The following is a 26,295-nucleotide window of genomic DNA, read 5'->3' on the forward strand; positions in this document are numbered from 1 at the left end:
AAGACACACCCCTTTCTAGATCGCTATAAATCGACTTAAATTAATTCAATTTCCACCATTGCAATGGTCATAGTGTCTGATAAAATGAGTACTGTACTATTACATGGCCTGTGGATAATGACGGTCACATGGTCAGTGTAACAATTTCTTCAGTATTGTTGCTTGACTTGCGTATTGGCTCGCATATCAAATAGAAATTCATTCGAACACACGTGGCGGAGTTAATCTAGTTCCTCTTCTCGGACCATTTAATTGTCTTCTTCATTATTAAAATTGGAACAAAGAAACGGAATCATCCCCCACTATCCGTCTCCATGGCTAAATGGTTCGCGTGCTGGCCTTCGAACACAAGGTCCCGCGTTCGATTCCTGGCACGGTCGGAAATTTTACCCATAATTTCGCTCACATGTGGGCTGGGTGTACATGTCGTATTCATTATCATCCTCATCAAGACGCGCAGATCGCCTACGGAAGTCAAATCAAAAGACCTGCATCTGGCAAGCCCAACTTGTCCTTGGACACTCCCGGCACTAAAAGCCATACACATTTCATTTCACTCCCCACTCCTTGCTGTTCAAGAAGACCGATAACCCCGTGGTCGTCTCAATCAAGCAGGTTCATTCCACGCCATCTACTGTACTGTTAATGGAGCCGTACACTGCCAAGTAAGGAACACAGCTGCTAACCTATGCATACATATCTCGTAAAACGAATGAATGAATAAAAGTTCTTGGATGAGCTAGTAAACGACCCGAGCAATCCGGAAAAGAGACAAAGATGATAGCTCTACACCACGTGTCTGGCCCTCTCACAAAAATATTTCTCGAATATTTACACGTACTAACACGAACAGCATGGGTAATTGAATCATGGGATAGGTCTCTTAGCCCCAAGAATATGAGACAGCATCTTCAGCCAGTAAATTAACTGAAAGTGTGTGTTCCTGACTATTTTACTAATTATCTGAGGCTGCCACAACGTATGTGTTGGCCCAGATTCAGGACAGTGTTCCCTTCGTGACACCAAACTCATGTAGAGTGTTGTAATCATCATTACGTGTCTCTGTGGTGGTTGGTAATATGGTGTGTTTTATGCGTATATGAAGAGGTATTCATTAAAACGAACAAAGGCACACAGAGCCTGGCCCGAGGTATGACCCGGACGTGGCTAATATACACTGTTCCTTTCGGAATCGAAACCGGGACCCTATAAACAGAAAGCTGCTAGGCTGACAATGGAGCTAAAACGACTTACATAAAGTAAAGGTTTGCTGACCTCTTCCTGTATAAATTACCCGTATGGATCTAAAAATTCAATAATTCTTACTGTAATCGTTCTATTTGATATAAATAACAACTGTAATAATCCAAAGTATTCCGCAAGGAATTTCCGGTATTCCAGTATATATTAACAGGTTCGAGAGGTATACCTTGTTAAATGAAGCATGTGATACTTGGAGTTCGGAAGGAATGCTATTCTGGGAGAGTCAAGACAAGTTCAAACGATGAATTCCATTTATTGATCAGTTTCATTATTCTCAAATATTGATACATGTTAAGTCCATTTGCTGTATACAAATTGTCCATTCGCTTTCACATGTTAAAATATCTATAAAAACTTGTACATTTATTTCACATCTTGCTTATAACTTCAAGTTTTGCAGTTCATTTGAAAATTAAGTACATTTTATGCTCATGTGAAAACAAATCACATGTAAGCAGTGAAGCATCCAGGAAGATCGTACCAAACAGAATAACATTCAGTCAATAAATTCCCCAAGATTTAGTGATTTTGAAATATCTATTCCAGATAGTCCTGGCACATTGCTGTCCACAACGGAAATACATTTCTCGAACAGGTGGATTATTCTTCAAATCGAATAATTCAAACAATGATTCATGTAAGAAAGCACACAATAATTTGCTTATAAAAAATTGTTTGCAAATAATTGGTCACTTAATAGATGACTCATTTCAATGACTTGTTAGCTCTCTAATGGTAATAATGATGTCCCACACCAACGAGACCTTTTCCAATACCTACGGAACCAACAGTTCCCAAAGAACCAAGGCCAGAAAAACCGGTAACTCCTCCCAAACCAAGACCTCCCAACACACCCTTACCAAACCCAAGTCCACCCAAACCATGAGTTCCGACGATTCCAACTCCCCGAGAGCCAAGTCCTCCTAGACCAACTCCTCCTAAGCCATGTCCCCATACATCCTTACCAATACCGATTCCACCAAATCCGTGAGTCCCCAGGCCAAGTCCTCCTAGACCAACACCTCCGAAGCCATGACCTCCCAACACACTCTTACCAATTCCGATTCCACCAAATCCATGAGTTCCTATTAATCCACCCAGGCCAACTCCTGTAGAGCCAACTCCTCCTAGGCCAATTCCACCCAAGCCAAGGCCTCCAACTACACCCTTACCAATACCGATTCCACCAAAACCGTGAGTTCCGATGATTCCACCGTGGCTAAATCCTCCATAGCCAATTCCTCCTAGGCCAATTCCTCCTAAACCATGACTTCCCAATACACCCTTACCAATACCGATTCCACCCAAACCGTGAGTTCCGATGATTCCACCTAAGTCAATTCCTCTGAGGCCAATTCCTCCTAAGCCATGACCTCCCAACACACCCTTACTAATACCGATTCCACCAAAACCACCGTGAGTTCCGATGATTCCACCGTGGCTAACTCCCCCAGAGCCAACTCCACCTAAGCCAATTCCTCCGAAGCCATGACCTCCCAATACACCTCTGCCAAAACCGACTCCACCCAATCCGTGAGTTCCGATTATTCCACCCAAGCCAACTCCTCCTAGGCTGACTCCTCCTAGGACACCCTTGCCAAGACCAACGGTTCCGACAAGTCCTCCTAGGCCAGTTCCATGACCATGGGTGTGGACGACTCCTGGATTTGCTGAAGCCTGTAAATATAGAACAATAATATCAGTACTTTGAGTCGTAAACATACTGAAATAACAGTCCTGATTTACAGCTGTAATAGCCTTATAATTATATCCTTAATCGTTTTATAACTTATGCGTGAATTGGTATTTATGGAGATTGTGGGTTCGGTTTCCACTGGTGTGCGGTTGGATATTTTTGTTCTACATCTCGTCAGCAAAGAACCGAGACCAGAAATAACGGTATCTCTTCCCAATTCAAGACCACCACATATATCCAATTATACCTGTGAAATCGTGACCTCCCCACATACTCCCACCAATACCTACTCCACCCAAATTCAACACAGCCTAATAAGCGGTCACAATGAGGCGGTCACAATTTTCTTATCCATAATCGCACTATTGGATGGAGAAACCGAGAAATATCAATTACCGCATGCTGGTAAATCTACTGATAGGCCACTCTCTCACATGTAAGGACTCACAAATTTCAATCGACTGCTCCTATTCAAAACCACTTTTTAAAAAAAGGCGAGGACATCGAAAAACGCCGGCTTGAAGCGGATTTAAAGAGAATATCTATATATGAGATGTGAACACTTCTTCTTCTTCTTCTTCTTCTTCTTCTTCTTCTTCTTCTTCTTCTTCTTCTTCTTCTTCTACTACTACTACTACTAATCCTAATAATAATAATAGTAATAATAATTATAATAATCGTAATAATAATAATAATAATAATAATAATAATAATAATTTCAACGAAGTTTCCAAGCTCTTTAGGACGTTACAACAATGATATTACCACATTGGGACAAAATGCATGCAATTCCTTGAAAAATATTCTCAATCGGTGAAATTAATTCAAGTTTATACTAATAATAATAATAATAATAATAATAATAATAATAATAATAATAATAATAATAATTATGATAATAATAATGTTGTGTGCCAGGCATTTTTATTGGATGGCGTTTAGGCTAAGTATTATAGGCATCCAGTTTACCCTAACAGATCAGAGGAGCCCTTATACTAAAGGTTATCGTCCTATTGTTCTTTTTTAAGATTTTTGGTCGATAAAGATAGAAGTTGTCTCCAGACCACTTCTATGCGCTTGACATCGTACGACATGCAGTGTCGAATTGTTCCTTTTTTGTTTCGTCCTTCAAAAGTCTCAATGACTCTTCATTTCAGGAGCGGTGGTCGTGCGACTCAGAGCTCGACCGTCCACCACCAGAAAGTAAACTCGTGTTCGTCACATGGTTGTACAGATATTTTCAGGCACGTCCCCTATGGAGAAGAACTGTATATATCTTTTTTAACCACATAACGACCCTTCTCTCAAATTTAATTCCTTTCTGGCACCGGGAATCGATACCGGACCTCCGAGGCCAATTGCTAGTCAGCTAACCGTTATACAAAGGAGGTGGCTACTCTACCAATTAGCCACAGATAGAGCGTTGTTGCAGGTTTTAGAAAGAATATTTAGCCCGAAAGCTGGTTGGATCCTGGTTGGAGCCCTGCACGGATGCGAAGGTGTTCTCTTGACAGATATAAACTTTATGACAGCACGGATAATTTTCCTGATAATTTCTAAATAGGTTTTTGTTCCTCACGTAAATTATTATTTTTATTTGTGGTTAGGCGAATGGTAAGTTATAAGGAGTCTTGAGACAATAAAGCCGGAAATCTGACCTAAGCCTGCCCGCAATTAATGGAAGGAAGGAACGAATGTCAATATGTCGGTAGTGGTCGCAACAGAAAATCCCTCATAAACCTGTGCCTGGTGCCAGGTGTCAGGCCTACTGTATAATGTTAACAGATCTATCCGTTTCATTACCGTCAGTGTAATATAGTGTAGTTAAATCTTTATAATATCCGCGTATGACCATTCGCGGATAAGGATAACCATTCGTGGATGCGTATGCTGGTGCGGTTGAAGGAAATGCGGGTGCGGAGCGGATGCTGCGCTGATGCGGATATTATTTCGTATTTCCGCGCAGGACTCTAGCCATAGTTGGCCAAGATATCACTCAAGAGGCCTACAAGGGAAATGGGGAGTAAGGTAGTTTCCGTTGCTTTCCTCTCTCAGAAATTGTTATTTACATTTTAGAGGCAAGTCCACAGAAATGCATTTTCACGCCATTCATAACAGGACTGTCTGCTTACGAAGTGGCTTTACTGCCATCGATCATGTCTCAGTCACTTTCATACCGGAAAGGACAAGGAAGTGACTGTGACTGGTCAATGAAAAGTAACAAATTTGTTCTAGCCCATACCAGGAGGCATAGCACACTGTAAACACTAGCTCTGGCCAGCGAACAAATTTAGAGAGAGTATTCTTTTAATAATTTTAATAAATCTCTGACATCACTGGAGCGATGAAAGGTTATATGAGGTAAATTTTCAGAGTACTAACAAATACTGGAAGTAGTAGTGAAAGATGTCGAATAAATCACATCTAGTAGGATGATGTATACGATTAAACCAAAAAGATGAAGGCTGTTTGTGAGATCTTCCACAAGAAGGAGAAGAATGAGAAGGAGAAATTGCCAGCAATTTTAAATTACTCTTTGCATTTCAAAAATATAGACGATATGCTACTTACAGTGCTCAGGTAGAGCACACAGCCAAAGAGGAGTGCTAGGTTGTAGCTGTTCATGGTGCTGATCTCTTGGAGGAACAGATGCCTTGCCTGAGGCACGCTGTACTTTTATATTACTCCAGGTAGATGACACGTAACGTGCTACATGTACAGAGTAAAGAAATCACAACACAGGCCGCATCTGAATCACGGAGTTATCATATCAGCGCTACTTCTCCTTCTTGTCTATTGCTGTACACTCTTAATTTAGCCTTCGCCTCTTCTACAGCAATCCTCTCTGTTCTACGGTCTCCTTCCCACCATTTTAATCAAGTCGTCTTCAAATCTTCCTCATTATAATCAAAATACCCTTCTCCTACATCAATAGGTGTAACTCTCAGATTCTCAACTTTGCGAGCCTGCGTTAGCGACCACGGGTTATCTAAGCGAGGTATGCTTTGTTTCCACTATCTTATGACAGGCTTCACACCTTTAACCCTCCTGTCCGATCTCACTTGGACAATACTTGTCCTCTTCCAACCGCAACATATTACGTTAGCGAGGCCTAAGGTGTGTTTGATTTTCACTCCCTACGTCGCCTTTCGCTCCTTTTCTCTTCCTACTTTTCATACTTCCAGGAGCTGGACTTCTTTCTCTTTCACTTGTGTTTTAGAGTTCAGAGGCATGGTTGCCAATTTGTACTTATAACAATAATCACAAACGAGCTGGCTGCAAGGTGCGAGCCATATAGCCGTCAACTTGGATTCGGAAGATTGTAGATTCGAATCCCACAGTTGGCAGCCTGGAGGTTGTTTTCAGTGGTTTGCATTTCCACACCTTAACTAACACCACGAGCGCTTCTATCCCAATCCTAACCCTGCCCTCACCCGTCGTCGTCGACAACCTATATGAGTTAATGGGACGTTGAAATGTAAAGAAACAATATTGACCACCACACTGTCGCATCTTTGATTGTTTTCAGTTAGTTGTACCGGGCTGTTTACTTCTCTGTTTCCTATCATATCTTCCTTATCAGTTCTGTTCTCTTGCGACCCAACTCCTTAGTCTAGCTAGACCTATGGACTATTTCCACTACAGGCACTTCACAGCCGACATCTTTATTTTTCGAAGGATCGGACCACTTAGTTTTTATGTGTTGATTAGTCTTAAGAAGATAATATGGTTGTTTACGTGTTCTTGCCCTTAAAACAAAGATCGCCCCCAAGCTGGGACCCGTTTAAGGTTTATGACGCACTAGGCAGACTTTAAATAGCCCCATCCCCCACAACACTCATTAATAAATAAGAATGTGCCAATTCCATTTTTAGTTCGGGAAGGATTTTTCCCTCAACACTGTAATGGAGACTCGTCCCATTATACACCACCTATCCCTAATCTCCATACAGAGTACGGTAGTTGAGGAGGTTGAATATTTATGGCGAGACACACATACGCACGTGACAGGAAACTTACATTCCAGGTAAAAATCCTTTGACTCAGCCGGGAATCAAACACGGAACCCTTGTGTTAGAAGGCCAGCATGTTACCCACTCGGCTACTGAGGTAGACTTCCCATTCCTCCAATGTGTGAGGTGACCACTAGCTTGGGGTCTAGTTGAAGAAGGAAACTATTTTTGAATAGAAATTTGGTAAAAAGAAACTTAATTTGTCTGGAGATGAAAAAGAAAACCATGGAAAATTATTTCAAGAAATGCCGACGGTGGGATTCGAACCCATGTCGTCTCCGGAGTCCATATTAATAGTCAACCCCCTACCGCTGAGCTAATCCATTGGGTTGCTGAAAATAATGATCTGTCTATATATACAAAACTGAAGCCACTGTATGTTTGTTTGTGTCGAATGGGGTAAAATTTTACTGGATCGATTTCACTGAAAATTTTCCAATTTGTTCTTATTACTCCTCAGTTTAGGAAGTGGTTTGAACGAAATCCGATAGTTAGGTTTTATGAGTTATTTTATGTAATTACAGTAATTTAATTTCAAAGCCTCGCTAAGGTTTGGACCAACCTTGGTAGACAGATTGTCACTTGGCGACAGCGGCTAACTCTGTATCATAATACTGTATTGTCCGATAAGAAATGCTGTATATAGGAGGACGGAAACACACCGCCATGTTGCATAGAGAACTTTTCCTAATCGCCTCCTAACCCACTGGTACAATTTCAACCAAACTTGTTACACCCATAGTGGTGGGAGTGGGAAAAGGGTGGCATGTAAAAATAATCGAAAATAATGTCGAATCCATAGTTTTGGGGGTCGTTGAGGTGAGCAGTGAGAGTCTGGATGCCATTTGAGTCAACTTTCAGGCCCCTCTGGCATAGAGGGTGACAAGAATACGTTCAGAAATGACGGAGTATATTGATGTAACTTGTATGTTCCATCCTATCTCTCAACCAAACTTGATACAAATATGACTTTCAATCTGGAAAAGAATATGTGTGGGCAAGATAGGTCTTGAACCCACAGAAGAGAAAAATAATCGAAAACGAAAGGCAGTAGTGTCAAAATTCAGCCTCAATTTGAATGGGGGTTAGAAAGGTTTAAAAAGATAACGTCCAAAATGACTGAAATTACGGATGAATGGGTGTATTTTCCAGCACAGCTCTGAAAAATACTTGGTACATACAGTATGTGATTTACAGGATAGAAAAATCAGTGTGGGGATAAGGCACCCCTTGGGTAGGGTTGGAAACGGAAGAAATAATAATAATAATAATAATAATAATAATAATAATAATAATAATAATAATAATAATAATAATAATAATAGTAATTGTTACTCATTGCACCTTTCATGACTGATACTTGTTTAGAGCTTGTGCTTCTAGAAATTTGCATTTCCATCTGCTACGACTTGGTTCGCTGCACCAAGAAGTTTTCCAGGCCGCCCCTAACATGGGGAACAGACGCCACGGGAATGGCAGAGTGCTTTTTAGGCGGCACTCACTCGCCTTGTCACATTGCCGTCACTGGATTTATGTGGCATTTTTTAGAAACTATGGTGCCCTCCATAGTCCCACCACATCCTGGTGGCAATGCATGGAGAACAGGAAGACACAAACTAGCTGGCTTAAAGGGGTGAAGGAGGATATGGAGGAAAATAATATATCACAGCAGGTAGTATATAACAGACAGGAATACAGAAAAATCATCAACAAAATTAAGGGATTCCAAGATCAAAGTAGCAAAAAACGGACCGGCAACAACTGGTCACGAGAACGTAAAGAAGCCCACTCCGAAAGGATGAAGAAGTACTAGGCCGATCGAAAGAGGAAGAACCGTAAATGAATGATGCTTAACGTGGTCCATAGTAGACCCATTCGAAAACAAGAAGAATAGTAATTGTTACGGAGATATTCGTGGAGCAGAAAGAGGTGAAAGAAGGTGCGGGTGTTGAATGGGTCTAAGTACGATATTAGAAATTAAGTTAAAACTTTAAATAAAGGTTATATTTCTTTCAGAACTTCAAACTTAACAATTTTTTCACTGAATTATAAAATGAGGTTACAGGTACAGTGACAACTTCAAAAATTGGAAAATTCAAGATTCAGAACTTTAACGATTCTGGGCTTCAAGCCCCTAGTTTACAAATTTACAATTTCAAAGTGGAATTATTTAGGCAAGGACAGAAATCCCCCAATTCAAGAGCACCTTGCTTAACAAATTTATAGCCTTCCAGAGGCACTCCTCAATATTACAGTAAACTAGAACAGAGCTTACGTGCTTTCCAACAGTCATCTAATTTTAACCGCCCACTTAAGTTAACATTAGACAACACTTTATGATCTCTGACCTCTCATGGCATAGTTTACAAAATTTGTTTTACATAGGGGTATCAATTACCCAACCTACTGGGCCTTTGTGGAAAAAGGAACAGGTTAAATAAATGGCCCGAACACAAACTGAATCGAGGCGTAGACTTGCGCTCCTAGATAATGAAGTATTAAACCCTAACAGGGCTCTCGGCCCGATGATACAGGGGCTAATCCCAAGCTACTGAGGTGACTCGAATGAAAGTTAATTTAATACATTACTGAAAAAAACCGGTTACAAAATCGTAGTCACCTCAAATCAAGTTGAAGGGGAACTCGAGAGAATAACGCACTCTCTATCCCCGAATTACAGTTAACGATTTTATGAAATATTACATTAGCTGAACGAAAATTTACATTTGAGAAAAGGTTGGTTACATAGTTAGAAATTCCCAGAAAGATGAGGCGCCTCGCCTCCTGCCTTAACCCACACACACACACACACACACACACACACACACACACACACACGATCAATGAAACAAGGTAGCCAGAGCAGCCGCAGTTTATATACCTTCAGGGAAGGTTCGAGAGGATTCTGGACTAGTCCGGACACACCCTCTCAATTTTATTGGCAGATGCGTAAGTTACACCCAAAGAACCAAAAGGAAGTCTGTGATAGGCTGAACAATAATTACAGAAAATTCCAATTGGCTAACTTCAAAACTGGCGGAATGAGAAATAAGTGTTGCAAAAATTTAAATATATCAGAAAAACAAATGAAAATTTACTAAAGAAAACCCATGAACACAGAATTTCTTTCAATAACAACTTCCTTTACCTTGCACCAGAGTGCATGACCATAGTTTTTTAGTAGTGACATGTATGGGAAAATGTCCAAACTTCTTGATGTGCAGCAAAAGCAAAACCAAAAGAAATCCAATCAGTCTAGGAAACTTCACAATAACAGAATTACTTACAACTGCAGTAGTAACATCTTCTGATTAAAGTTCCAACTTTATGTAGTAGCAATTGCACGTTTGGGTCGATAGAGGAGTTCATTAAGGCGCGTATTTTGAATGTGGGGAGTTGATGTGTACCTCCTGGTACAATAATAATAATAATAATAATAATAATAATAATAATAATAATAATAATAATAATAATAATAATAATAATAATAATAATAATAATAATAAATCCGGGGTTATCCGTGGAGCAGAAAGAGGTGAAAGAAGGTGCGGGCTTGAATGGATCTAACTGCGATAGAAAAATTTGTATTAAAACTTTAAATAAAGTTTCTATTTCTTTCGAAAAAAAACAACAACTTAACACATTTTCACTATGTGACATAACATTGAAATCTCAGGTACAATGCCGATTCAGTTACAAGAGTGGAACACCCCAGAATGGAGAGTTTAACAATTTTGGGCTTCGAGCCCTCAGTTTACACGTTTACAATTTCAAAAGGGGTATTGCTCAGACAAACTATATCTCAGAAATACAAGAGCACTTTGCTCCAACAAATTTACTGCCTTCCAGAGGCACTCCTCAATATTACCGAAATTTGGGAAAGAGCTTACATGCCCTCCAAATTTAACAAATTTCTTGCAGTCCGTTTAAGGCAACATTACAAAACCTTTACAACCTCTGGCCTCTCTGGGCACATATTTACAGTTGACAGAAGTTAGTGTACAGAGGCATCTAGTACCCAAGCTACTGGGCCTTCGTGAAAAAAAATAAACGGGTTAAATGAGTGGCAAAAACACAAACTGAATAGAGGCGTACACTTGCGCCCCTAGACAATGAAGTATTAAAAACCTAACAGTGCTCTCGGCCCGATGATACAGGGACTGATCCCAAGCTACTGAGGTGACTCGAATGAAAATACATTGAACACATTACAGGACAGAAAACAGTTACGAAATCGTAGTCACCTCCAACCAAGATGAAGAGGAGCTCGAGAGGGTAACTCACTCTCTACCTCCGATTTACAATTAAAGACTTATGAAATTTTACATGAAAAGAAAGAAGTTTACAAAAAACGGTTACATAGTTAGAAATTAGGAATTTCCCCTCGGATAAATTCGCGGAGACAGCAAGAAAGATAGATTTTAGGTGGCCATTACCTGGCTGTTGTTCTGCCTGCCGACGAATGAGGCGTCCCGCCTCCTGCCTTAACACACACACACACACACTCAGAAAGACGACGATCAATGAGACAAGGTAGCCAGAAAGGCCTCAGCTTATATACCCGCAGGGAGGGTTCGAGAGGACTCAGGACTGATCCGCACACACTCTCTCAATTTTATTGGTAAATTCAAAATTCAAAATTTTACACCCAAAAACCAAGAAGAAACCTGTGATAGGCTTAAAAAATAAGTACAGAAAATTAGTGATTGGTCACAAACAATAATTGCCGGAATGAGAGAGAAATGTTGCAAACCTTGATATATAAAAAAATAAATGAACGTTGATTTACAAGAGAAAACCTATGAACACAAAATTTCTTTCAATAACAACTTATTCCCCTTTGCACCAGAGTGCGTGATCAAGTTTTAGGTAATGACATCTATGGAGAAATGTCCAAACTTCTTGAAGTAAACAAACACAAAGCAAATACATCCAGTCAGTCTAGGCAACTTCACAACAACAAAATTACTTAATCCTTCAGTAGTGACATCTTCTAATTAAAGTTCCAACTTTATGTAGTAGCAGTTTCACGTTTGGTCAGATAGAGTTCTTTATGGCGCATCTTTTGAATGTGCGGAGCTTAGGTGTACCCCCCGGTACAATAATAATAATAATAATAATAATAATAATAATAATAATAATAATAATAATAATAATAATAAGTATAATAATAATAATAATAATAATAATAATAATAATAATAATAATAATCGAAAACGACCAATACCAGTGTCGAATCCATAGTTTTAGGGGCCAATGCGATGAACTGTGACACTCTGGATGGCTTTTAAGCCATAGTTCAGCCCCAGTCGAAACTGAGGTGAGAAGTATTGTAAGAGAATTTCCAAACTTATGGTTGTATGTGTTGAAATCGTTCAATAGCACGCTAATAGACATGTCATGAAGCCTAGTAAGACATACTCTTACTTTTGTTTGTAACTGAATTTTATGCCCAGTTCGGGATACGAACGACGCCGCGAGTTTGGATGCAGGGCTCTCGTTGCGCGCACAGAGGGGGTAAAGCTGTAAGTACAGCGTGGCCTTGGTATTGCGCTCTCTATCGTGGAAGCGAGCGCGAGAGTGGACGCTACGTTCATCTGCTGCCTGTGTCAGGAGGCGGAGTAAAGTTTACAGGGTTTTAACTTGAGAACTGGATATTCCCACCGGTTTTCTTGCCTATTCATGGATACCAACACACAAAATTTCAATGCTTAAGTGATAATAATAATAAGGAAATTTCGTCACAAGCCCAAGATTCACAAGTAAGAAATCAATAAATTCAGCATAAATTGCAGCACTTGATAATGTAAGAAGATGAATTACTTATCGAGCAGAATCTAATGACGCAGGTAAGATAGACGTGCGATGATAGGATCAAAATGTTACTAGTGCTTATCTCAACGCAGAAACGTGGTCCCCATACCACGTCGTCCATGCTATAAAATGAAAGGAATTTCTTTAGAAATTACTAGTGAACCGATGATGCAATTTTAATGAAAATAGATCAGTAGATAGAGGATATCAAGATCTATCAAAGGAATACCCAGTCGACTCTGAAAGACAATTATTGGCGGACCGATTTTATCAGTGTATGAGGAATTTCCCTCTCCATAGCAGATTAACCGTGTCATCCATAAAAATCCCTCCGAGGTCCATCGACACGCAGTATAGTCAGTATTGTTCCAGCCAGAGTCTTACTCTACGTTAAACCGATAAACAGTCTTTTCCAGAGTGCAGCTACATCTTGTGTGAATTTACAGCCATTGTATGTGGATGGGTGAAATACCAAACTCAGCATTCAGCAAGGGAATGCAGACAAGTAATAGTATTTCAGGCTATATGAATACGTTTCATTTAAGAGCCTGTAGTACTGTTAGAAATCGTCATGACGTAGTGAGTTAATGTATAGAGAACTAGTGGTTTTTGTAGCATAAGTTACGCACGTGTAGTTGTCATAGGCAATAACAAAATAACAAAATAAACTGCCATATTAGCCAGGAAAAGTGTACCATCAATGAATAGTGTCGCGTAGTTAGGAATGAACATGTCAGTGAAAATTTCTCTCTATAACGGACGAGAATCGTGTAGCGGCCTTCAGGGACAGTAATCACTACTGGTGGTAGTCCGTCTTGAGTCTATGAGTGGATCTATCAGTATCGTATTGTTTCGAAGTCAATAGACACTGCTTCAAGTAACCTGATTCCAAATTCTGTTCGCATGTTTGTGAATGCCCCTCGAACCCAGAATTTACAACATCGAGATCGCATCTGTGTGCCTGCGGAATTCATGTGCGAAGGCAGCGGGGAACGTTCAACAGCTGGAGGTAGCAGGCCGAAGACATCATGAAGTCAGCACGGAACGAGATGAATCCTCTACTAGCGAGACGGCAGCTATGGATAACTAAATTCATATGGGAACCGCCAGATGATAGCAGATTGCACACCAAAATTGTAAGTACATTCTAATGATGTCTTAACATTAAATTCAGCCCGTGTCATATTAACATGTAAATTTAACTTTTTAAATAAAATTTTGCAGATAGCATTTTGATTTTTATATAACGTGTAGGTAATGCAATATGCGAGTTTCAATGGGGTAAACTTTTCCTTTAGTAGTTTTATTTTCCTTGTCCTCTGTGTTTATTTGGTAATCACAATGTTATTCCGGGGATTTTTATGAACTATTGTGTAAGGTACTCATAGCTTGTTACGTATTTTAGTGAAGCATTCGTATAGGGTTGGACTTAGATATTTCGGCGGACTTCATAAGTCTTTCCAATTTCGACCAGCTGATATGGGTTTTCTCAATTTCTCGAATATAGTTTGTTCAGATGCGTCAAAACTTTAATTCATATTTATAGTTACTCCTCCTTTAGTTTGAGAATGCTGACGAGTGGAGAGAGTTAGCGATCGACGCGAGGTGCGAATCATCGACCTAGATCAGTGGTTCCCAACCTGGAGGCGATCGCTCCCAAGTGGGCGATTTGGGATGTCAGGGGGGCAATACATAAGTGGTGGGGGGGGGGGGCGATTTGGGGGCGATTACTATTCAAAGTGGGAAATTAAAATATTACTGTACAGTAGAAGTTGCCGGGTAGCGCGGATCACAGGCTGTTCTCAGCCAGCGAGTTCACTGTACTCACCCCTCTCCACAGTCCCCACCTTTTGTTGCTCAGTGCGGCCGACTGGTGACTCAACCCCTTCCATCTTCTGCTATCACAACACAATTGCCATTAATCTACATTCGTCTTCAGTCTTAACTAGCTTTTGTGTGCCTCACCATCAGTTTTAGTGCGTGACTGTTCTGATTTTGTGTGTGAATTATCTGTTTCTGTGCGGTTTTTGAAGTGTAGAAGTTTATGCACAATGGATTTAAAAAAAATGTGTCGGCAATACTCAGCTGAATATTTAAATTTCGGTTTTATCGCGTCACCGCAAAACTTGCACTTTCCACATTCTCTTCTGTGCCATAAAACATTTACTAGTAATGAAACCATGAAGTCCTCGCGAGTGAAATATCATTTATCAAGAGTACACAGTGATAAAGTGAGTAAAGAACTTAGTTATTTTCGACACCTTAAAGCTAAAGCTAATAAGCGGCCCAATGTGTGTGAATTATTTAAAAAACGAGCAACCGATCTTGACAAAGGTCTTCTTGCTTCTTACGGGGGTGTCTTTAATGACCGCTAAATGTGGTAAACTTCACACAAATAGCGAAACTCTTGTTTTGCCGGCTACTAAAATGAATAGTTGAAATCATGCTAGACGAGGGCTCTAGCAATAAGTCAATCGGTTCCTTTGAGCAACAATACTGGTTCCAGGCGAATTGAGGAAATGACCACTGACGTTGAATCCAAACTCGCCAATTTGCTGGAAAAAAAGTAAATTTGCATTGCAGATTAATGAATCAACTTTGACTGATAACAAAGTAATTGTATTTAAATATCTTACGCGAGGTTTATCAATGAACAAAAGGAAATCACCGAAGAAATGTTGTTTGCTAGAACTTTGATCACTGATACGAAGGGATCGTCGATTTTTGAAGTGGTGCAAAGTTACTGTGAGGAAAAAGAGATTCCGCCTATCAAACGTGAGCGCTTGCGCAAACGACGGTGCTCCTGCCATATCAGGTCGCAATGCTTTGTTTCTAGCCCACCTTAAGGAAGAAGTGCCAGAGGTCATCACTATTCACTGTGTGATTCATCGTCAGCACTTATATGTGAAAATATTGCCTTGAGGAGGAAGTGCCAGAGTTCATCACTATTCACTGCGTGATTCATCGTCAACACTTATCTGGGAAAAAATTGAGTGATATCCTGCACGAAACCCTACAACTGGTTAATACTGGTGTCAACAATATCAAAGCTAATTCTCTCTGTGACTGCCTGTTCCGACAACTTTGCCATGAAAATGACGAGGAATTCGAACGCTTGCTTCTACATACGGCCGTGAGATAGCCTACCAAAGGAAACGGTTTGGGCCGTTTCTTGGAATTATTTGACACGGTTACTGAATTTCTGGACATGTCTGATCCTGTATTATGTGAGAATTTGAAGCAACGCAAGTTGGAACCTGCTTACTTTACAGATATTTTTGAAAAAAATGAACGAAGTCAATATAAGGCTTCAAGGAAACGAGATGAACCTTATCAAGGCCAAAGGAATTATTTCTTCATGCATCGCCAAGTTAGATATTTACAAGGTAAATATTGGCCGTAAAGAGCTGACTCAGTTTCCTAACCTTAGAGGGGCTCACTGTCAGATAACGAGACTCCTAAACTCCCAGAAGACAAAATCCTAATTTCTACTAATCACCTTGACCAGTTAAAAACCGACATGGGATCAAGATTTGAAGATTTGTCCAAGTTACAAATTCCGGATTGGATTCTAGATCCATTCTCGTTTGAAGCTTTCGATAAGCTTGATAATTCTTTTCAGACGAAGTTTCTAGATCTGAAGTATGACTGTGATGCGAAAATCATTTTCAAGCAGAGCGGTTACGAGTTAGCCTGGGTGAAGCTTATGGACACTCATCCACCACTGTGGGGAAAAACTGAACCAATTGCCATCTCGTTCTCGTCAAAATTCTTAGTTGAAAAAGGTTTTAGTTCTGTTGTCCAGCTCCTCACAAAACAAAGAAGTCGGAAATTTGCCTCAAAGAAGACTTGCTCTTGAACTTGACGAACAAAAAGCCGGATATTCAACCCTTAACTGAAATCCACCAAGCACAAGGCAGCCACTGAAAAGGTAAAATGAAACAATAACAGTGTTTTCAAACTTTCATTTACTTTTTCAAATTTAACTGTCAAATTTCTCAATTTTTCCAGATTCCAATTTAAAAATGAAAGAATGTGCCCTTGTTTTTTAAATCAGTCCAATGATCTTAGTTAATTATTTCATTCCTTTGTTCTTCAAAAATATGTAAAAATGTAAAATTTATTTTTTTCTATTTTATTTATCAGTGACCACATAAAATTGCTTTGGTTGTTTTTATATACGGCAGAAAAAATTTTAAAATTATGAAAGTGCCTTTTAATTTACACTTTACTCGAAATTAAAATTAGGCATACAATGAAAATGAAAAGGGGGCGATAGGTGTTGGTCAACTTACAGAAAGGGGAAATGGGCCACAAAAGGCTCTGAACCACTTATCTAGATAGATACGCGAGTGAGTGATATGTTAATAGTTAAGTCTCTGTCTGTGGGATCATCTAAATGTGTTTGAACAATGTGGATACTATGTACACGTGTGTGAAATTAAGGGCAAACCAGATATGTGGGAAAGTGCAGGACATAAAAATCTATACTAATATAAAGAAGATAGAGTGCGAATTTTGTGAGTTTGTGTATATCTGGCGGGTAATCTCAGAAACTACTGGAGCTATTCTAAAAATTATTTCAATAATAGAAAGATACCTTATCCCTGAGTGCTATAGGCTATATTTTATTTTCGAAAGAATTCCGTGGAGGGGGGCCGACGGGGGGAGATACAAAATAATAGGCTAATATAGACGGAATATTGAATTTGTCGTACAATGTCAAGACAAAGCTCATTTTAAGCTCCTTGAAGCAAAATACAAAACTCGATAAGTCCTAAGGACCCGAAAACCACGTTTTAAGGCCCTAAAACGAACTGTTCTCGAGATATTGGTACCTGCTCTAGGAATCAGATAAAGAAATGGACTGCCGTAACCATGGAAACGTTAGTTCCATGATTTTACGGCAGCGAGGTTATGCGTGTACGTTTGGGCATAGATGCCAAACAAAACTGGTACACATAAGCCCCGAGCATATCTACAGTATATCTCAAAAACTTAACATGTTACAGACGTGAAGTGGATTTATAATCTCTCTTAAAAATAAACATGTATTATTTTGTTTTCGGATAAAGCACTTGGGGGGGGGGGGGGCAAGGCGCAAAGGTTGGTTGGCGTAAATTTTTGAGATGAGGATATCTCATAACCTTAACATGTTACAGATGTGAATATTGGTATTTTTAATATTTTAGAAATAAAAACAGACATTATTTTTTTTTGGAAAAACCATTTGATGTAGGGGTAAAAGGGACTGAAATGGGGATTGAATTTTTTTTAGGAAACTGATGTCTAAAAAACTGAAGATGTTACAGACATAAACATTGGTATTTGGAGTCTCATTTAAAAAGAAAGAAATACGTATTCTTTTGGTTTCGATAAATCCACTTATGTGGGGATGAAGGGATTGAAACATTAGTTGAATTATTTGTATGAGGATACTTATATTTAAAAACCTAAAGAAGTTACAGACGTGAAAATGGGTATTTTGATCTCCTTTAAAAATTAATAAAGCACGCATTTTGAGGGGAAAATCAACTTCGATGGGGTGGGTGGGTGAGAAATAGGAGTTGAATTCCTTTCATGAGGATACAAGTATCTCAAAAACTTCAGGTGTTAGAGTCATGATAATTGGTGTTTGGAAGCTCTTTATAAATAAACACGTGTTTTTGTTTTCCGGAAAAATTCATTAAGGGGGAAGGGGATGGAAAGATGTGGTGAAGAAAGTGAACTTTTTATGAGCATACATAAATCTCAAAATCTGAAGATGTTACAAACGTGAAAACTGGTATTTGGAATCCCCTTTAAAAATAAAGGAACACGTATTTTTTGTTTTCGGAAAAACACTTAAGGGGCTGAAAAGAATTGAAAAGTAGGTGAATTTTTAAAATGAGTACCGGATTTTCTACAGTGTATGTGAAGAACTTAACATGTTAGAGACATGAAACTTGGTACTTGGACAGTCCTTTAAAAATAAAGAAAAGTGTCTACTTTGTTTTTCGGAATATCCACTTTGGTGGGGGTGGGGGAAGGGCTGATAAATGGGTTGATTTCTGTTTATGGGGATACTTATGTCTCAAATCCTGAAGATGTTGCAGATGTGGAAATAGGTATTTGGAATCTCCTTTAAAAATAAAGAAACTTTTTTTTTACTTGAGAGAAGACGTTCTCACGTGTACAGTTTTACAGTATGACTCATGGTCATCTTAGCCCCAAAAGTCATTACCACAAACGAGGATTACAAAGTGTTTCTGGGGCAAATGGAGCTCAATGTTTCGTTGAATTTTTATACTTTAGGGATTTTCAGATAATGTCTTAGTACAATACCGAGGATCGATTGCTTTATCAAATTACGAAATACACGCGAGAGAGGCAGTGGGTAACTGATAATAATAATAATAATAATAATAATAATAATAATAATAATAATAATAATAATAATAATAATAATAATAATAATAACTAGCAAATGTACCCTTGCTTCGTTACGGTATTCTACAATGTATACGGATATCGAAGTTAATTGCTGTACATGAGGTGAATAAACATTTTTTAATTGCATGTCTCTTGGCGTTATCCGAGAAAAAGCATAGGGAGGTCCGCAGACGTTTTTTCCAATGTGAAGTGCGAGTTGCAGAGTTGTGATGATAACGACAGGTCCACTTGTCTGCCGCAATTCACTATGCGTAACGTCAGTCACATTTTGTGGGTAAATTTGTTTATAATCGGGGGCACCTATACCTAATGATAAAGAGAATCAGGTAAAAGAGTTTACAAAAATGCACGCTCCCTTGCCTTCTGCTAGTCAAATCAAGAAGGGAATTATGCATTACAATGGTACACAGGCGTTGGAGAACTACCCCATTCCTATTGCTAGTTAAAGTCGATGTGGGGAGTACTGATTACAACAGCAGACGCCCTCCTGCTGGCAGGCACTATTGATAAGTATTAATTACAATGTAAGACACACCCCTTTCTAGATCGCTACAAATCGACTTAAATTAATTCAATTTCCACCATTGCAATGATCATAGTGTCTGATAAAATGAGTACTGTACTATTACATGGCCTGTGGATAATGACGGTCACATGGTCAGTGTAACAATTTCTTCAGTATTGTTACTTGACTTGCGTATTGGCTCGCATATCAAATAGAAATTCATTCGAACACACGTGGCGGAGAGAAACTAGTTCCTATTCTCGGACCATTTAATTGTCTTCTTCATTATTAAAATTGGAACAAAGAAACGGAATCAACCCCCACTATCCGTCTCCATGGCTAAATGCTTCGCGTGCTGGCCTTCGAACACAAGGTCCCGCGTTCGATTCCTGGCACGGTCGGAAATTTTAACCATAATTTCGCTCACATGTGGGCTGGGTGTACATGTCGTATTCATTATCATCCTCATCAAGACGCGCAGATCGCCTACGGAAGTCAAATCAAAAGACCTGAATCTGGCAAGCCCAACTTGTCCTTGGACACTCCCGGCACTAAAAGCCATACACATTTCATTTCACTCCCCACTCCTTGCTGTTCAAGAAGACCGATAACCCCGTGGTCGTCTCAATCAAGCAGGTTCATTCCACGCCATCTACTGTACTGTTAATGGAGCCGTACACTGCCAAGTAAGGAACACAGCTGCTAACCTATGCATACATATCTCGTAAAACGAATGAATGAATAAAAGTTCTTGGATGAGCTAGTAAACGACCCGAGCAATCCGGAAAAGGGACAAAGATGATAGCTCTACACCACGTGTCTGGCCCTCTCATAAAAATATTTCTCGACTGTTACATTTACACTTACAAAAACGAACAACATAGATTATTGAATCATGAGGTACGTACGTTAGCCCCAAGAACACGAGACAGTATCTTTAGTCATTAAATTAACCGAAAGTATGACTTCCTGACTATTTTACCAATTATTTAGGGTTGCCACAACGTATGTGTTGGCCCAGATTCAGGAAAGCGTTCCCTTCGTGACACCAACCTTATGTAGAGTGTTGTAATCAACATTGCGTGTCCCTGTGGTGGTTGGTAGTATGGTGTGTTTTATGCGTATATGAAGAGGTATTCATTAAAACGAACAAAGACACACAGAGCCTGGCCCGAGGAATGACCTGGACGTGGCTAATATACACTGTTCCTTTCGGAATCGAAACCGGGACCCTATAAACAGAAAGCTGCTAGGCTGAAAATGGAGCTAAAACGACTTACATAAAGTAAAGGTTTGCTGACCTCTTCCTGTATAAATTACCCGTATGGATCTAAAAATTCAATAATTCTCACTGTAATCGTTCTATTTGATATAAATAACAACTGTAATAATCCAAAGTATTCCGCAAGGAATTTCCGGTATTCCAGTATATATTAATAGTTTCGAGAGTTATACCTTGTTAAATGAAGCATGTGATACTTGGAGTTCGGAAGGAATGCTATTCTGGGAGAGTCAAGACAAGTTCAAACGATGAATTCCATTTATTGATCAGTTTCATTATTCTCAAATATTGATACATGTTAAGTCCATTTGCTGTATACAAATTGTCCATTCGCTTTCACATGTTAAAATATCTTTAAAAACTGGTACATTTATTTCACATCTTGCTTATAACTTCAAGTTTTGCAGTTCATTTGAAAATTAAGTACATTTTATGTTCATGAGAAAACAAATCACATGTAAGCAATGAAGCATCCAGGAAGATCCTACTAAACAGAATAACATTCAGTCAATAAATTCCCCAAGATTTAGTGATTTTGAATTACCTATTCCAGATAGTCCTGGCACATTGCTGTCCACAACGGAAATACATTTCTCGAACAGGTGGATTATTCTTCAAATCGAATAATTCAAACAATGATTCATGTAAGAAAGCACACAATAATTTGCTTATGAAAAATTGTTTGCAAATATTTGGTCACTTAATAGATGACTCATTTCAATGACTTGTTAGCTCTCTAATGGTAATAATGATGCCCCACACCAACGAGACCTTTTCCAATACCTACGGAACCAACAGTTCCCAAAGAACCAAGGCCAGAAAAACCGGTAACTCCTCCCAAACCAAGGCCTCCCAACACACCCTTACCAAACCCAAGTCCACCCAAACCATGAGTTCCGACGATTCCAACTCCCCGAGAGCCAAGTCCTCCTAGACCAATTCCTCCTAAGCCATGTCCCCATACATCCTTACCAATACCGATTCCACCAAATCCGTGAGTCCCCAGGCCAAGTCCTCCTAGACCAACACCTCCGAAGCCATGACCTCCCAACACACTCTTACCAATACCGATTCCACCAAATCCATGAGTTCCGATTAATCCACCCAGGCCAACTCCTGTAGAGCCAACTCCTCCTAGGCCAATTCCACCCAAGCCAAGGCCTCCAACTACACCCTTACCAATACCGATTCCACCAAAACCGTGAGTTCCGATTATTCCACCGTGGCCAAATCCTCCATAGCCAATTCCTCCTAGGCCAATTCCTCCTAAACCATGACTTCCCAATACACCCTTACCAATACCGATTCCACCAAAACCGTGAGTTCCGATGATTCCACCTAAGTCAATTCCTCTCAGGCCAATTCCTCCTAAGCCATGACCTCCCAGCACACCCTTACCAATACCGATTCCACCAAAACCACCGTGAGTTCCGATGATTCCACCGTGGCTAACTCCCCCAGAGCCAACTCCACCTAAGCCAATTCCTCCGAAGCCATGACCTCCCAATACACCTCTGCCAAAACCGACTCCACCCAATCCGTGAGTTCCGATGATTCCACCCAAGCCAACTCCTCCTAGGCTGACTCCTCCTAGGACACCCTTGCCAAGACCAACGGTTCCGACAACTCCTCCTAGGCCAGTTCCATGACCATGGGTGTGGACGACTCCTGGATTTGCTGCAGCCTGTAAATATAGAACAATAATATCAGTACTTTGAGTTGTAAACATACTGAAATAACAGTCCTGATTTACAGCTGTAATAGCCTTATAATTATATATATAATCGTTTTATAACTTATGCGTGAATTGGTATTTATGGAGATTGTGGGTTCGGTTTCCATTGGTGTGCGGTTGGATATTTTTGTTCTACATCTCGTCAGCAAGGACCGAGACCAGAAATAACGGTAACTCTTCCCAATTCATGACCACCACATACAACCTTACCAAGACCTGGACTAAGACCGGTATATCCAATTATACCTGTGAAATCGTGACCTCCCCACATACTCCCACCAATACCTACTCCACCCAAATTCAACACAGCGTAATAAGCGGTCACAATGAGGCGGTCACAATTTTCTTATCCATAATGGCACTACTGGATGGAAAAACCGAGAAATATCAAATACCGCATGCTGGTAAATCTACTGATAGGCCACTCTCTCACATGTAAGGACTCACAAATTTCAATCGACTGCTCCTATTCAAAACCTACCATCCTTTTTAAAGAAGGCGAGGACATCGAAAAACGCCGACTTGAAGCCGGATTTAAAGAGAATATATATGAGATGTGAACACTTCTTCTTCTTCTACTACTACTACTACTACTACTACTACTAATCCTAATAATAATAATAATAATAATAATAATAATAATAATAATAATAATTTCAACGAAGTTTCCAAGCTCTTTAGGACGTTACAACAATGATATTACCACATTGGGACAAAATGCATTCAATTCCTTGAAAAATATTCTCAATCGGTGAAATTAATTCAAGTTTATACTAATAATAATAATAATAATAATAATAATAATAATGTTGTGTGCCAGGCATTTTTATTTAATGGCTTTTAGGCTAAGTATTATAGGCATCCAGTTTACCCTAACAGATCAGAGGAGCCCTTATACTAAAGGTTATCGTCCTATTGTTCTTTTTTTAAGATTTTTGGTCTATAAAGATAGAAGTAGTCTCCATACCACTTCTATGCGCTTGACATCGTACGACATGCAGTGTCGAATTGTTCCTTTTTTGTTTTCGTCCTTCAAAAGTGTCAATGACTCTTCATTTCAGGAGCGGTGGTCGTGCGACTCAGAGCTCGACCGTCCACCACCAGAAAGTAAACTCGCGTTCGTCACATGGTTGTACAGATATTTTCAGGCACGTCCCCTATGGAGAAGAACTGTATATATCTTTTTTAACCACATAACGACCCTTCTCTCAAATTTAATTCCTTTCTGGTACCGGGAATCGATACTGGACATCCGAGGCCAATTGCTAGTCAGCTAACCGTTATACAAAGGAGGTGGCTACTCTACCAATTAGCCACAGATAGAGCGTTGTAGCAGGTTTTAGAGGGAATATTTAGCCGGAAAGCTGGTTGGATCCTGGTTGGAGCCCTGCACGGATGCGAAGGTATTCTCTTGACAGATATAAACTTTATGACAGCACGGATAATTTTCCTGATAATTTCTAAATAGGTTTTTGTTGCTCACGTAAACTATTATTTTTATTTGTGGTTAGGCGAATGGTAAGTTATAAGGAGTCTTGAGACAATAAAGCCGTAAATCTGACCTAAGCCTACTTGGCCCCTGCCCGCAATTAATGGAAGGAGGGAACGAATGTTAATATGTCGGTAGTGGTCGCAAAAGGAAATACCTCATAAACCTGTGCCTGGTGCCAGGTGTCAGGCCTACTGTATAATGTTAACAGATCTATCCGTTTCATTACCTTCAGTGTAATATAGTGTAGTTAAATATTTACTATATCCGCGGATGACCATTCGCGGATAAGGATAACCATTCGTGGATGCGTATGCTGGTGCGGTTGAAGGAAATGCGGGTGCGGAGCGGATGCTGCGCTGATGCGGATATTATTTCGTATTTCCGCGCAGGACTCTAGCCGTAGTTTCCAAGATATCACTCAAGAGGCCTACAAGGCAAATGGGGAGTAAGGTAGTTTCCGTTGCTTTCCTCTCTCAGAAATTGTTATTTACATTTTAGAGGCAAGTCCACCGAAATGCATTTTCGCGCCATTCATAACAGGACTGTCTGCTTACGAAGTGGCTTTACTGCCATCGATCATGTCTCAGTCACTTTCATACCGGAAAGGACAAGGAAGTGACTGTGACTGGTCAATGAAAGTAACAAATTTGTTCTAGCCCATAACAGGAGGCATAGCGCACAGTAAACACTAGCTATGGCCAGCAAACAAATTTAGAGAGAGTATTATTTTAATAATTTTAATAAATCACTGACATCACTGGAACGATGGGAGGTTATATGAGGCAAATTTTCAGAGTACTAACAAATACTGGAAGTAGTAGTGAAAGATGTCGAATAAATCATATCTAGTAGGATGATGTATACGATTAAACCAAAAAGATGAAGGCTGTTTGTGAGATCTTCCACAAGAAGGAGAAGAATAAGAAGGAGAAATTGGCAGCAATTTTAAATTACTCTTTGCATTTCAAAAATATAGACGATATGCTACTTACAGTGCTCAGGTAGAGCACACAGCCAAAGAGGAGTGCTAGGTTGTAGCTGTTCATGGTGCTGATCTCTTGGAGGAACAGATACCTTGCCTGAGGCACGCTGTACTTTTATATTACTCCAGGTGGATGACACGTAACGTGCTACATGTACAGAGTAAAGAAATCACAACACAAGCCGCATCTGAATCACGGAGTTATCATATCAGCGCTACTTCTCCTTCTTGTCTATTGCTGTACACTCTTAATTTAGCCTTCGCCTCTTCTACAGCAATCCTCTCTGTTCTACGGTCTCCTTCCCACCATTTTAATCAAGTCGTCTTCAAATCTTCCTCATTATAATCAAAATACCCTTCTCCTACATCAATAGGTGTAACTCTCAGACTCTCAACTTTGCGAGCCTGCGTTAGCGACCACGGGTTATCTAAGCGAGGTATGCCTTGTTTCCACTATCTTATGACAGGCTTCACACCTTTAACCCTCCTGTCCGATCTCACTTGGACAATACTTGTTCTCTTCCAACCGCAACATATTACGTTAGCGAGGCCTAAGGTGTGTTTGATTTTCACTCCCTACGTCGCCTTGCGCTCCTTTTCTCTTCCTACTTTTCATACTTCCAGGAGCTGGACTTCTTTCTCTTTCACTTGTGTTTTGGAGTTCAGAGGCATGGTTGCCAATTTGTACTTATAACAATAATCACAAACGAGCTGGCTGCAAGGTGCGAGCCATATAGCCGTCAACTTGGATTCGGAAGATTGTAGATTCGAATCCCACAGTTGGCAGCCTGGAGGTTGTTTTCAGTGGTTTGCATTTCCACACCTTAACTAACACCACGAGCGCTTCTATCCCAATCCTAACCCTGCCCTCACCCGTCGTCGTCGACAACCTATATGAGTTAATGGGACGTTGAAATGTAAAGAAACAATATTGACCACCACACTGTCGCATCTTTGATTGTTTTCAGTTACTTGTACCAGGCTGTTTACTTCTCAGTTTCCTATCATATCTTCCTTATCAGTTCTGTTCTCTTGCGACCCAACTCCTTCGTCTAGCTAGACCTATGGACTATTTCCACTA

The 26,295-nt window shown here is 39.9% G+C and overlaps 2 protein-coding genes across 2 annotated transcripts; both read right to left on the reverse strand.

Moving 5' to 3' along the window:
• Positions 1-1,500: 1,500 nt before the first annotated feature.
• Positions 1,501-5,675, reverse strand: LOC136857220 (uncharacterized). The gene is made up of 2 exons (XM_067135691.2): positions 5,531-5,675; positions 1,501-2,940 (listed from the first exon to the last, which is right to left on the reverse strand). The coding sequence occupies exons 1-2, from the start codon at positions 5,582-5,584 to the stop codon at positions 1,993-1,995; spliced, it is 1,002 nt and encodes a 333-aa protein (XP_066991792.2). The 5' UTR covers positions 5,585-5,675; the 3' UTR covers positions 1,501-1,992.
• Positions 5,676-21,532: 15,857 nt separating this feature from the next.
• On the reverse strand, positions 21,533-25,350 carry LOC136882628 (uncharacterized). The gene is made up of 2 exons (XM_067155144.2): positions 25,225-25,350; positions 21,533-22,689 (listed from the first exon to the last, which is right to left on the reverse strand). Exons 1-2 carry the CDS (start codon positions 25,276-25,278, stop codon positions 21,742-21,744), a joined length of 1,002 nt encoding a protein of 333 aa, XP_067011245.2. The 5' UTR covers positions 25,279-25,350; the 3' UTR covers positions 21,533-21,741.
• Between the last annotated feature and the right edge of the window lie 945 nt (positions 25,351-26,295).

Source organism: Anabrus simplex, chromosome 1 (assembly GCF_040414725.1).
Source record: "Anabrus simplex isolate iqAnaSimp1 chromosome 1, ASM4041472v1, whole genome shotgun sequence".
NCBI classification, from domain to species: Eukaryota; Metazoa; Arthropoda; class Insecta; order Orthoptera; family Tettigoniidae; genus Anabrus; species Anabrus simplex.

Bases quoted from the DNA above. Each gene is read 5' to 3' on its own strand.
- LOC136882628 (XM_067155144.2), bottom strand. From the start codon at position 25,278: ATGAACAGCTACAACCTAGCACTCCTCTTTGGCTGTGTGCTCTACCTG. The intron at 22,690-25,224 runs GTAAGTAGCATA...CTATATTTACAG, and splicing joins GTGTGCTCTACCTGAGCACT to GCTGCAGCAAATCCAGGAGT.
- LOC136857220 (XM_067135691.2), bottom strand. From the start codon at position 5,584: ATGAACAGCTACAACCTAGCACTCCTCTTTGGCTGTGTGCTCTACCTG. The intron at 2,941-5,530 runs GTAAGTAGCATA...CTATATTTACAG, and splicing joins GTGTGCTCTACCTGAGCACT to GCTTCAGCAAATCCAGGAGT.